This window comes from Salarias fasciatus, chromosome 17 (genome assembly GCF_902148845.1).
Source record: "Salarias fasciatus chromosome 17, fSalaFa1.1, whole genome shotgun sequence".
NCBI classification, from domain to species: Eukaryota; Metazoa; Chordata; class Actinopteri; order Blenniiformes; family Blenniidae; genus Salarias; species Salarias fasciatus.
In genome coordinates, this window is record NC_043761.1 from 3,629,075 (window position 1) to 3,642,714 (window position 13,640).

At 52.5% G+C, this 13,640-nt stretch overlaps 1 protein-coding gene across 8 annotated transcripts in view; it reads left to right on the forward strand.

Annotated features, from left to right (window-relative positions):
- kmt2e (lysine (K)-specific methyltransferase 2E) overlaps positions 1-10,688 on the forward strand; it is a 28,537-nt gene extending 17,849 nt beyond the window's left edge. For 4 of the 8 annotated variants that reach the window (XM_030113014.1, XM_030113015.1, XM_030113021.1 and 1 more), the window contains 16 exons: positions 463-580; positions 665-774; positions 865-1,117; positions 2,493-2,591; positions 4,429-4,500; positions 5,065-5,250; positions 5,331-5,657; positions 5,746-6,045; positions 6,135-6,285; positions 6,369-6,595; positions 6,685-6,741; positions 6,820-7,359; positions 7,577-7,851; positions 7,953-8,032; positions 8,126-8,205; positions 8,308-10,688. In XM_030113014.1, the coding sequence (XP_029968874.1) occupies positions 463-580; positions 665-774; positions 865-1,117; positions 2,493-2,591; positions 4,429-4,500; positions 5,065-5,250; positions 5,331-5,657; positions 5,746-6,045; positions 6,135-6,285; positions 6,369-6,595; positions 6,685-6,741; positions 6,820-7,359; positions 7,577-7,851; positions 7,953-8,032; positions 8,126-8,205; positions 8,308-9,339 (3,907 nt within the window). In that variant the 3' untranslated portion in view covers positions 9,340-10,688. The remainder of the gene's footprint in view (positions 1-462; positions 581-664; positions 775-864; positions 1,118-2,492; positions 2,592-4,428; positions 4,501-5,064; positions 5,251-5,330; positions 5,658-5,745; positions 6,046-6,134; positions 6,286-6,368; positions 6,596-6,684; positions 6,742-6,819; positions 7,360-7,576; positions 7,852-7,952; positions 8,033-8,125; positions 8,206-8,307) is intronic. The other 4 variants (XM_030113016.1, XM_030113017.1, XM_030113018.1 and 1 more) reach the window with 3 other exon arrangements.
- The last annotated feature ends 2,952 nt before the right edge of the window (positions 10,689-13,640 follow it).

The following is a 13,640-nucleotide window of genomic DNA, read 5'->3' on the forward strand; positions in this document are numbered from 1 at the left end:
AGACGGCGTGTTAGCCAGTTGGACCTAAAATCCACGAGTCCTCCACTTAACCAGTCAGATATGTTTAGCATTTCAAACCACACCCCCAGTGACCCCTTGACCTGGAGCTTTTCTGGGAGTAAAATAAATAAATAAATAAATAAAAAAAAAAACTCCACCTCTAAATTTAGTCCCTGATTCCAGCAGTCGAAATATGCAAAGTTAAAGTGATGGCTCCTGGTGCAGGTTTATATGGTTCAGATGTGATCGATGTCTTAATGTTACCTTCTTTTACAAATGATTTAGTCTTGAAATTTTGTGTTTTAATTTTTGTGTATTATGCTGTGTTTTCTGTTGAAGTGGTTTCAATCTGCTTCCTGTGTTTGTTTGTTTTTTTTTAAACCAGTCTTCATTTCACTTTTAGTGTGTGAATACAGCCTGATTGACTGTACGGTACATTGACCTGCTCTCTCTTCTTTCCAGGCCCTACCCCTTTGTGTTATTTTATTCTAAATTTGACGGTTTAGAGATGTGTGTCGACGCCCGCAGCTTCGGTAACGAAGCGCGGTTCATCCGCCGTTCCTGCACCCCCAATGCTGAAGTATGTGACCCGCCTCGCTTTTCCCGATCCCGTTCAGCTCGGCATCTCTGCAGTTACTAATCTTTTACCGAACATCCTGCGCAGGTTCGACATGTCATTGAAGATGGCATGCTGCATTTATACATCTACTCACTGAGGCCGATCACCAAAGGCACAGAGATCACCATCGGTTTCGATTTCGACTATGGCAGCTGGTAAGTTATGAAAAAGGAAGTAGTCCACAGCACAGACGTTTGATGTCAAAGTCAAATAGCTTCACCTTTTTTGATTTATTTTTTTTGCAGTAAATACAAGGTGGACTGTGCCTGTGTGAGGGGGAACCAGGAGTGCCCGGTGCTAAAGCACAACCTGGAGCCCACGGAGAACCTGAGCTCCGGAGGCCGACGCAGAGGGAGCCGCAAGGACAAGGAGTCCGTCCGCGAGGACCAGGGCCAGAACCAGAACATGGGCCTGGACGGCGAGGGAAAATCCAAGAGCATTGGCGACGGCAAGCAGCGCAAGCTCTCTCCCCTCCGCCTCTCCATCTCCAACAATCAGGTGAGATCACGCTCAGGGAGCACTTTCCCGTCACACTTCACCGCTCAGTCATCACGTGGTTACACTTCTACATTCACCCTCATGCTCCATGCATGCAGTTTGAGTTTCATCTTCGTTGAGAGAAGAAACAATCTGGGCATGCGTTTCTCATCGTTAGTCAAACATCCTGTGTAGTTTTCTTTTTTTCCCTCCATCTTCCCTTCATGCATTCGCATTTGTCCCAACCGAACCACCAAAGAGAGGACTTCCATTTTGTCCTGGAAATAGGTCGGAAACACAATGGCCCTCTGATATCTGAGGTATGGCGTGCAGCTCCTGGTGTGACCTGGAGTTCAGCCTGAAGCGAGGAACATGCTGGATGTGATCTGTGAACATCTGACTGAGGCAATGTCAGTTGCGTTGCAATACGAGGCAGCTTGGGGGAATGAGAAGCCAGCTGCAGGGGCTGGGTGTCGTTGGAGCATCTTAAGGTCTTTGAAAGGCGAAGCAGGAATGAAGAAGAGAACCAGAACAGGCCCACGCCAGGTTTTCCATCAGACCTGCCAGACGTCCCTGCAAAGCATTGAAATAACCGAAGAGGGGCTCTTCCTATCATTTTTAAGTGAACATTACTGCTGGCTGTCCCTAATTTCTCCACCGGGTGTCTCACTGTTTGAATAGAATAGCATTAGCATCATAACAAGAGTTTGGTTAACAGCTGCAGAAAATAAGCAACTGATCAGGGAACAGCTGATCCAGAGAGGGCTTCAAATTGTTATCAATAGATAAAATATAAAGAAAAACTTAACCTTAAAATCTTTATCTCCAGACCAACTTGCTAATTGCCATTGAAATCTGACAAAAGGAGTCATATTGTCTTTCAGAGAGACGTTTTAAGTGTCACAGTCAAACAGCACTGAAGCCATCGTCTGCAATGTTTGCAAATATTTTACACTTCGGATCTTTCCAGCAGGTTTAAACAGTCACTCCCAAGTTTGATTGGAAAATGCTGGTTGACTCCTTCAGACAGTGTAAGACAAAGCTGTCACTGCTGTAAGGAAGAAAGGTGAGATGCCCCAACAAAGGCAGCGCAACAGCCGTGAACGTGATCACACAGTCCGCGCCCGCGTTCACGCCGTAACAGGCTGCTATTTTAAACCGACGTTTATTTCCAAACCAGGCCACCTCGTGTGGCCAGAGGGAGTCCTGAGCAGGTGTGTTTTGTACACAGACTGACCACCGGAGATCGGGTTACCCCACCCGCACCCTTGAAAGAGGTCTCCCCCTTCTTCCCCACTCCCCCCTTCTCTCACACTCTTCCCCCTCTAGTCTGTAGCCAGACTTGAATGATCAGCCATGATAAAGCACCATACGCCGCTCTCCCCTCCTCTTACAGGATCCTGAGTTATTTGAGGATCTAGAAGACAAAACCTCCGTTAGCAATGAAGTAGAGATGGAGTCAGAGGAGCAGATTGCAGAAAGGAGGAGGAAGATGGTAAGTGTGCCAAGCTAGGGGCTACAGCTTTTTTTTTTTTTTGCCTTGCAGCCACCCAGCAGAAAGAGCAAAAATAAAACTGGACCTGTCCCCTGTTGCTCTGGGTGTGGACTTAACTATTTGTCTGCTAAAGGCTTGGTTAGGAGCAGCTGTCCTCTCCCTCTCGCCCCCTCTTCATCATTCACCTCCTGCTGGTTCACCCACCTCTGTCAGCGCCTTTGTTGTTGTGTTGCTCAGTCCTCTTTTTTTTTTTTTTTCTTCCTCTCTCTCCCTCCTTCAGCTTTGGTTTCACTCTCACAAACTGAGGCTTTGTGCTCATCCGTCATTACACAGTGACATTTATTTTCCTCCTTTGTTGCCTTTCTCCCCTCGTTGTACGAGGAAGTGGATAATCCTGCAGAGCCCGTGAACTGCAGGCCGAAGCCGTCGTCCCGGCGCACATTACAGTCTGAGCGCAGCTCCCCTCTCACCTTCAGCGCAGAAATGGGCTCTTCAAGGTTCAGCTGCCCTCCTGTTCCTCTGCCCAGTGGCCTCCTGTCGCTGAGAGAGCGATCTCACACACACACACACACACACACTCACACACACACTCTGGAAATTACCCTGCAGTCAGCTCCATTTCACACGGCGGACACAAGGTGCAAAGTGCTGACTCATCTCTGGCCAACACACAGTTGTGCTAATCGACCAGAGATGGAGAGCGGTGGCTCGAGGGACGGAGGGGGGGGGGGGCGGGGGGGGGGGGGGGGGGGGGGGGGGGGGGCTGCGGAGGAGAAGAGCCTTGTTGCCAACGCCGTATTGACTTCAGGAGACCCAATGGGCTTCCTTCTATGGGAATGTGGTGCCGGACCAAAGAAGATCGCAGGTTTAGTCGACGGCTCGACGGTGCAGGAGAGACGGCGTTGCTGTGCGTTTGTACAGTACGTCGCTGATCCGGGCTCCTTGCTGAGAAATCCTAATTTCCTGACACATAGTAAGATTTTGTTCGGTTTGGGAAGGCGTTTAGGTCTTGGAAGTCGACTGCTCTCGTGAGCAGTGGTTACGTCATCCTCGACGCTGCTCTAGGAGCCGGAGGCAATCCCAGCTGACTGAGAGCCAAGGCGGGGTAAACCCTGGACAGTCCATCACAGGACAAACGCAGAGACCCTCAGGCACTCATGTTCACAGCGAGGTGCGATTACCGAACAGATTGTAGGAGAAAACGGAAAACATGCAAACAGAAAGATCCAACCAGTACCTGAACCCAGACCTCCTTGCTCCAAGGTGAGAGCATTAACCACTACACCACCGTGTAGCCCAAACATCAAGTAAATGTAATCAAATTTATTACATTTATATATTTAGGGAAAAGAAAACCCACATGAATTGCGTTCGGCATGTCAAGCCTTTCCTTAGTCTTAAAGTAGGACAAATTTGGACTGAGAAGTTTTTTGCATGTCGCACTATAAGAGTAATTAGGATTCATTGCTCCTAATATGAAACTGCAGGAGAAAAGTCTCCAAATGGTCAGTTCTGGATTTGAGTGTGTACATGCATGAATATTTTCTGTAGTTTTTTTTTTCCAAAGTTCATTCACAAATGTGTGCGTTACATCGCTTCATGTCATTGCAGAAGTCTCAGTGTGAGGTTTCAGTTGGGATCGTCGCTGCTGGAGAGCGAAGGGGCTTAAAGGGGGCCAGGCTGTAAATGGAAATATCCTGTTTTGTAGGAGTTTAGGCTGCTCCTCTCCAGGCGGGGCGTCTCGTACATCAGTGTAGGCCTGTCCATTACTTGTGAAGCCTTGTTTAGGGGGGACGTGTCTCTTCTAAACTGGGCTGTCTCTTTATTGAACATTCAGGCCAACCCAGCGGAGCAGTCCCATCTCCCTGTCGGGGCGGCTTCAAGCTGGAGGGGACTGAAACTCAAGGAGGTAAACGTGACCCCGTCCACAGCCGATCCCACCCACCTCTCAGCCTACCCCCATACCGAGTCTCCGAGTGGCGACCGAGCGATGAGCGTACTAACCGTCCCGTCTCTGCAGACACCAGTCCTCAGCCTGACCAGTGCAGAAACACATGTTGTCTCAGTGTATGTGGGATAAGGGGTGCTCGGACCGACAGGGGAGCCCTTTGGTTTTTTCGGTGACGGTCGCCATGGACTCCATTAATAGAGCGGGAGTAAAACAGAAATCCACAGAAATCCATACAGGAACACACCGGACTCGGTCACTTTCTGATTCAACCTCACGTCTTCCTGTCAATCCCGTCTCCCTCCTTTTTCTTTCTTTTTCTTTTGTTTGTTTTGCTCTTTTTGTGAAATCAACGCTGCATTTGCTACTCGCACTCAGTTAGTTCGGCTTGAGCACATTAACCCGTTGCACCGCTACCTCTTGGGGGGGGGGCTTCTGTGGGGGCGGGTGGTAGTCTGTGGACTAACGGCCGCCTTGTGTCCGTCCCCCCACCCCTCCCAAACCCCCACATGTGACCCGCTGCAGACACGAGAGGAGAGGAAGATGGAGGCCATCCTGCAGGCCTTCGCCCGCATGGAGAAGAGAGAGAAGCGGCGAGAGCAGGCGCTGGAGAGAATCGGGAGCATCAAGTCGGAGGTGGGCGGCCGCAGCGACATCAAGGAGGAGCCGCCGGCCACGCCGGAGACGGCGGATTCCCCCGCCGTCATGCAGGTGAGGCGACGCGGACCACGAGCTCTAAATGAAGCGATCAAAATGTCAGCTTCCTAAAGGTCGGCTCGTTTTCCTTTCAGCCTCTCCTGGAGGTCAAAGAGGAGCCGGGTCTGAAACCAGCCAAGGTCAAAGGCTCCCGGAACAGGAAGAGCTTCACCAGGAACCGCACTCACATCGGCCAGCAGCGGCGGCGAGCTCGCACCATCAGCACGTGCTCAGACCTGCAGCCCGGCTCTCCGGCCGAGTCTGTGGAGCCTTTGACCAACGAGCCGCCCGAGGGGGAGATGCCCGCCGCGCCGGAGCCGGAGGCGATCGCCTCGCAGGCGCCGGACAGCAGCCCGCCGCACAGCAGCTCACCTGCACCCGACAGGAACCGCACAGGGAGCAAGAGCTTCAAAACTAAAAAGGTCCGTCCTGCTTTTAGAGCGCCGGGCGAAAAGTAAACATTGGCCCAGAATCCTGAATCATCCCTCGCTCCTCTCTCTCTTCCCACAGCACTTTGTGAGCGAGTGGGTGGGAGAGAAGCAGCAGGACCGCTGCGCGGCGCGGACGCCGGAACCCGTTCCAGAGCGGCCGCTGAGAATAAGCAGCGACCCCGAGGTGCTCGCCACGCAGCTCAACGCCCTGCCGGGCATGGCCTGCTCGCCGCAGGTCTACAGCACGCCCAAACACTACGTCCGCTTCTCGTCCCCATTCCTGGCCAACCGCAGCCCCACCACTCCCGGCGTGCCCACGGGCAGGCGGCGCTCCCGGGAGCTGCCCGAAACGCCCCCGACGACCGGCTCCTGCAAGAAGGTACGAAGAAGAAGAAACGTCCGCGTTCCCTCAGCACCGTCGCTCCATCCTGTGCCGGTTTTACTGACGTCTCCCCCTCTGTCCTCCAGCGGTGGTTAAAGCAGGCTCTGGAGGAAGAGGGCTCCACCAGCCCGGCCAGGCGCCCCAGCCTCCTCATGCCCGGCGACGGCCCCCTCAGCCCCTCCATCAACGGTGACTCTGACAGCCCCCTCCCTTATAACGGCACCTGCTCGCTACCAGGTGAGTGCACGTGACTGACACCGCTCTGTTACTGAAAGATTGAAGCTGCGGCTGTTTCACCGTCCTGTTTGACGCTCTTCCAGAGTTACCCACTCCTCTGAAAAAGCGGCGGTTAAGCCCGTTAGACGCCTGTATGTCGGAGAGCTCCACGCCCTACGGTTCTCCCTGTGCCACACCCACCCGGGCGGACCAATTGGAGACGCCGGCCACGCCCGCCTCGCAGGCCACGCCGCCGCGGCCCCGAACGGAGGAGCCCGGCGCAGAGCCCACGTCCAGCACGCCGATGCAGACGCTCAACCCGCCTCAGGAGGTACGGCGTGGCCACATGACGGCCGTAAATCAAGAAACACTCGTCGGATATGATCGTTAGAACACACGCTAAGTGTTTTTGTTTTACAGAGTGACTCTTCAGCCGAGTGCTCGCCTGAGGTCAGTCGGAAACCTTCTGTACAAGAGGTGAGATGTTTGAACTGCAAAGCTTTATGCGTCAGCGTCACCGACGGTAACTGACTGGAGCTGCTCTCGCTCTCTCAGGCCGATCGTCCTCCTTCGTTGGCCTCCTCTCCTTGCGTCAGGGCTCCCAGTGCAGATGGACTCCCGGCAGAAGTCAAGGCATCGCTTCCAGAGAGTCCGCCGCCTCCACCTGCTGAGTCCGGGGATTGCGGCGAGGACCGGACGGACGGCACGGCGGCAGAATGCGCCGGCGAGGCTCCCTCGTCCGCGGAACCATGCGCTTCCTCTTTCCCCGGCTGGATAAAAAGCCCAGAGAGGGTCCCGACTGGACCAGCTGGTCTGAACTTCTCTCCAGTCAACTCGAACCTGCGGGACCTCACGCCCTCTCACACCCTGGAGCCTCTGGCAGCCCCCTTCAGGGCGGAGGCGGCGGCCGGCTCCGCGGCGGCGGCGGGACCCGCGGCGGGCCCGGGCTCGCAGCCTGCCTTCAGCGAAGGTCAGGGCCAGCTGTTTTACCCCTGCTCGGAGGAGGGCTCTTCTCTCGGTTTCTCGCGCTCGCTGAACTGCGAGGGCGCCGGCGAGGGAGGAGGCTCAGCTCAGAACCCCCCACAGAAGAAGAAGGTGAGACCAATTTAGACAAACGCTAACATGTCACACTGTGTTCAGATCTCAGTCTTTGTTTTGTAAATGCCAGTTGTCATGTCATTTAATCGTAACATTTGTGGATGCTGTTCTCAGGCTGCTTGTTTTCTGTAATGGTGCGCTGCTGCCCTCTGCTGGTGAAACCTGAGACCTCCTCATGTCTCAAGCATCTCCTTCCCGCTCTGCGTCCCTCCAGGTTTCCCTCCTAGAATACCGGAAGCGTCAGCGCGAAGCCCGCCGCAGCGGCTCCAAGACGGAGTGCAGCTCCCCGGTCTCCACCGTGCCGCCGCTGGGCGTGGACGCCTTCCCCATCGCGCTGGAGGCGGCCAGCGAGCCGCCGCCTCTGCCTCCGGCTCCGGCCGCCCCCTGCAGCACCGCCAGCGCCTCGACGTCCGCAAAAGAGCTTCAGACGAGCGAGGAGGCGGAGGCCGGCGGAGAGAAAGGAGAGGGCCAAGGAGGAGAGGGACAGTGGTACGTCCTCAGTCTGCCTCCCGTGGCTGAACAATACAATCTGTGGCCTCCATGTTGGTTGGGGTTGCTTTACTGACGGTATTCCTGATGTTTCTCTTCAGGACGTCGTCGACTTCTGTGGAGCAGGCCCGAGAGCGCAGCTACCACCGAGCTCTGCTGCTCAGCAAGGACAAGGAAACAGGTGGGAGAGAGAGTGAGAGAGAGAGAGAGGAGCAACAGCAGCCAGGACGGGGGAGCAGCGTCACGAGTCTCTCATACTCTTTTCCTCTTTCAGACGGCGAGACGGAAGGTGGAGAAACGCCAGCCCAGAGAGAATGTGCCTCCCCGAGTCTACAGAAGACCCCCACACACACAGTAAGTCCGCACTGACACAAAGTAATGCAGGAGATGAGGTTCGGTGGTTTCTCACACCAAGCAGAGCCAGTGAGTAAAGTTTGTCCCTGCTCTCCGCTGCAGCCCTGCTCTCCCGGCCCGGTCGCCCCGCCCTCCGGCCGGCCAGCGAAGGAGGACGACGGCGAGGGGCAGCCCCGGACGCCCAACCCGACCAACCAGCCGCCGTGCAAGCCGGCGGGCGCCAAGCCGGCCCCCCTCACCCCCACCAAGCTGCACCCGGCGGCGCCGCCGTCGTCCCCCGTCCACTACCCGGGCGCCAAGCCGCAGCCGCAGGGCTCGCCGTTCCGCAGCCAGCGGGCGCTCTTCTCTGCCCCGCCCCCGGGCCAGCAGCAGCCGCCGGCCCAGCCCGGCCCGGCGCCGTTCCCCCAGTACGGCTCGCAGACGGCCCCGCCCCCTCCGCCCCCGCCCCCTCCGGCGCCGCCGGCCGCCGCCGCCTACTTCCCCGGCCAGAGCGCCGCGCCCGCCGGACCTTTCCCCGGGTTCAAGCCCGCCGTCACGCCCCCGTACCCCCCGGGGTCGCAGCCCCTGATGCAGACTCTGCCCCACGGCGTGCACTACCAGAGCGCCGCCGCCGCCCCCCCGCCGCCGCCGCCGCCCCCCCCTCACCCCATCGCCGGGCCCACGCTGCTCCACGTCAACCTGCAGCCCCCGCCCATCCAGCAGCACCAGCTCATGCTGACCGCCGCCCCTCCCCCGCCCCCTCCCCCGCAGGGACAGACCTCCCAGCAGCAACAGCAGCCGCCGCCCTCCGGCGGCCCCCTCCTGTCCCTCACCCCCCCGCCCCCGCCCCCTCCGCCTCCGCCCGCGCCCTCCGGCAGCACGCCCCTGCAGCCCCACCACTTCCAGAACTTGGGGGGGTTTCAGCCGGCGCTGATGCACCCCGGCGCCGCCACGAACCCTCCGGTCCCCCCCAACACGTACCCGCCGCCCCTCCAGCAGCCCGGACTGCCCCCGCCGCCTCCTCCCCCCCCTCAGCAGCCTCAACCGGGCCAGGCCCAGGCCGCCGCCCCCCAGATGCCCGCCGGGACTCGTGGAGCCCCGACGCCGTCGACCCCCTTCCACAGCTCGGGGTACCTGAGCACCGGGTGGCACTGACCCCTCCCCCCCCCCGCGGCCCCTGAGAACTCGGCCTGAGAGGGGCTTGTACCATAAGCTGTAGATACGTTTTCTACGTACCTGAACACACGGCCAGTGGAAAAACAGCAGACTGTGGGATGAAAGGGTACTTTTTCAGAAATGAAATTTAAAAAAAAAAAAAGAAAAAAAAAAAACCAGAGGAAATTTTAGGACAATAAAATAATCTTCAAGACAAACTGTATCAAAGTGAAGATGGACGCCCCCCTCGGTGCTCATAACCCCCCTGCCCCCCCCTTCCCCTCCTATCTTTATCCCACTGGCCTCCGTTTGTTTTTATGATGTCCTTCCTGTGATGGAGAGGGTGGTTCTGTCCTGCGTCCCGTTCGGACCCCCCCAATGTAACGCCCCGCACTTTGTTTATCAGTGGACATTCCAGCCTATACCCGCCTGCCCCCCGCCCCCCCCCCCCCCCCCCCCCCCCCTCCTCGGTCAGTTATTACTCCTCCTCTCTCTTGTCTCTTGTTCTTGATCTCTACACCATTTAATTGTTTTATTCTAGTGGCTCGTTATAGCGAACAGAAAGCTTTTTGTATAGAGAAAGAAACCACAATTATTTTTTTTATTCCTCTGTCTAACAACAAATATCTGTTCACCGCTGCAGATTCACAAAAGACCCTTTTCAGGGGAGGGGGGGGGCTCGCTGCCCACAGAGGCTGCACTCAAGAGGATCTGTGTGTGTGTGTCTGTCAGTTTTGTGTGTGTGTGATCGTTACAGGTGTGTCTGAGTGCTCAGTCCTCCGGGACGGAGTGTGTTTGTGTGTGTGTTGTTGTTACAGGTGTGTGCGTGTGTCTGTTACAGGTGTGTTTCTGAGTGCCCAGTCCTCCGGGACTGCCCGTGTGTAACGTGTGTGTGTGTGTGTTTGTCACAGGATGTGTGTATTGCGTCTCTGAGTGCCCGGCCCTCTGTGGCAGCCGTCCCCCCTCAGTAGGACGTTAGCGGTTTATTTTTGAATATCAATGGTTATTTGTAGAAAGTGTAATTTAATGTATAGGTGGTTACTCCAGCTTTCACCAGGAACAGGATGTAAATATTTGCTTCTTTTCTTTTCTATGCTTGTACAATTCGCTCCCATCCCATTTTGAAATATGGTTGTAAATATGAACGCTCTTCTTGGCAAAGCTGAATGTTTCTGTGACTGTAGCATTATTTTTATTTTATTCCCCCCCCCCCAAACTCTTTCGACTTTGTCTTTTTTTTATTATTTGTGTGTGTGAGTGTATGTTTGTGTGGCGCGGAGAGACTCACAGACACTGCACTGGTTGGCTATTTTCATGGTTCATTATAATAAATCACTGTAATGACAGTTTTCTACCACTTGTCGTGACATTTGTCTCTGGGAACAAATTCATTCATCCATTCCTGACTTCTTTTGACATTTCTGAACGCACAATATCAGCCGAAGGCGTATTCACACATTCACACAGTCAATCAGAGTTTCCATTTTTAAATATCCACATTTTGTTAATCCTGCAGCCAGGCTCTGATTCAGGACTCTTCACGGCCTCGTTGGCGGCCCCCACTTTCTGCAAACTAAACTGCTAATAATGGCTTCATCTAACAAAGACAGGGTGGTGTAATCTCCCCTCAGAGAGGCGCTCGGCCCGCTGCAGGCTTTTAGGATTCATGACAGGAGACTGCGCACGTCTGGCTCGGATCAGAAAGTCCATGTGCTTGACAAAGATAGTTTCCAGCTCAGCCAGTCGGCTTGAAGCCACTGCAGTCCTGAGTGCTGCTGCTGCTGCTGCCTTCATCGTGTTTCATCAGCCAGTGCGAGCATCACAGGGAATATTTATCACCACAAATAATCCTGATTTCATCTGAAGTTTCAATTTAGACAATCTCATCCTTGTTAAGATTTTATAACAGTCTGAATTGATTCAGTATAAATTACGTTGGAGTGGTTAGAGCACCTTGTCTCAACTCAAATTCAACATTTTTAATACTAATTGAATGTGTCTGAGTCTCATGCTGTTCAATTCTGTACAAAATTATACTTTCATCTACCCGATTGTGCACAATCAACCAAATCCAGAGTTTTGAAACCATCTTCTTTGCCAGTTCTGCACAAGATGCAGGCTGTATCTGAGGTAAATGTAGGCTAAGACGGGTACACCAAAACATCCTCACAGAACTAACATAGTCAAATCTGCAGTTTAGAATCAATTACACAAGAAACATGCCTGTGGTTTGAGTAAGGAATTAAACTGAAGTGTTTTCACTGTAAAAAGAGCTAACCATTGTCCCACTCAGTTCATCATTCTAAATTAGACTGAAATCTTAAGAGGAATAGGATGTACTTTATTCTATTTATGCTCCCTTTTGCCATTTGTCTGTGATTCCAAGAATATCAATAATGAAAAGGATAAAAAATACTCCAATTTGGTTCATATTCAATTGAAAAATCATACTGCCAATAAAATAATCACAATCCGGATAAACAAATGCAATAATTAATTTTATTGACAATATTTAGTGAAGTGAAACACTTCCGGGGTGCAGATTAGTTTATAACACCTGGTCTCAGAAATCAAGGGTCACAGAAATGTGCGTGACACCTGTTAGCTTAAGTCCTCAGAAGCCGGAAATAGCAACCTGCGGCTCCACAAAAAATACTTTTAACAAGTTCCTTCTCTGAATCCCAACAGAAACTAGCCAGTGTGTCGGTTGACAGGTAATTAAAACTTAATTTGAATGTTTTCTTTGACACACTTCGCACTACAAAGTAATGCTAATGCTAACGCTCGCGCCCCTCAGTGAGAAGGTCCGTGTTAAAATTCCGTCCGGGGGCCTCTCTTTGTGGAGTTTGCATGTTCTTTCCCGTTTTCTGTGTTTGGGTGCTGTTAATTTCCTCCTACAGTTCAAAAATGTTAATCACGCCGATTGGCAACTTCAGGTTTGTCATAGTGTGATTTTATGTTTGTTTCTCTCTCGGTGTGTTGTCTTATTGACTGTTCCGCGATGCAGTGATTCCGTGTCAGGGCGATTGGTGTACACGAGCACGATGCAGGGGGTGGAAACATTTAATTACTCATCCCAAAATGCTAAAACAAACAAACAAACAAAATCAATGTCTGGCATTTTATAAGCCCGTCAATAAAATGGTACATGTGTGCACTACAACTTGTTTCTCTGGGGAGGCATTAATGTGATGCACAGGGCTTCTTTTTGAATGAAGTCAACGAAGGCAGCCCATTTACAGGATATTTTTGACGTTTTTGGGAAAAAATGCACCTCATTTATGTGTGCCACATGTAGCCATCAAAACACAGATGTGGGATAGGATTTTATTTGCCATGTCTGTGAAAACATACAAAAAAAGACATGTTAAACAACACTGTTTGTTTATTCCATTGTTTTCTGTTACAACCTGTATACTGAAGCAGCTGCATGGCAACTGCTCTGGAGTCAAGAAACAGATGTTAAAATTTAGCCTTTTAAACGAATTGCATATGCAGAGGTTTTTGTAAGGTGCTGGTAGGTAAACTTGACCCCAAACTTGCTGTTGTCTCTTTTTCTCCACCAGAACTCGGCAGAATTTGAGAAAGCAATTTTCCCAAAAACTTAACCTCACAAATTTTGTTTTCCATCAAATATTGCCACATTTAACGTACATTAATCATATTTTGTGTCTGACTCTGTTCACATGTGAGAGTGAGGAATGACGAACAACCAAAAGATTGAGAACGGTCTGTTTTCTCTCTTCACAATACTCCCAGGTTACAACAAACTCTATGGCACGTACTAGTAATGGACAAACAGCCTGACGATTCAAAGTGTACGTCTCAAAAGTCAAGACACATGTACAGGAACATACTCCACATATAGTTATACACATTTAGTAGGCTTCTTGTTTTCTTCTATTTATCTTTTGCACAATCCTTCACGTTTAAACTTTAATCACTACTATTGAATTCTATCACATCAAACATTTAATGATAAGAAAACTTTGCTGTATTTTTGTCCTTTTATCCACCCAGGTCCTTGGACTTGAATCGCAAGTCAAACGGTCACAGCTGGATTCCTTTGTAGGGTTTCTGTTGATGTGATAGGAACGAAGCCCTGACCACCTCAAGTCTGTTAAGGCCCGTCTTTTCTTGGCTAATTTGATTTGATTTGATTTCAGCGGCCGCTGCTCCGTGGTGCCTGTCCGATCGAGTCCTGGAGCCGGTTCACTACAAGTCCTTGTCTTCTTTTATTTTCCTCAGGCGGACCTGTGGCTCGGGCATCCTTCCTCACTGGCAGCCGAAAAGTCTCTTTG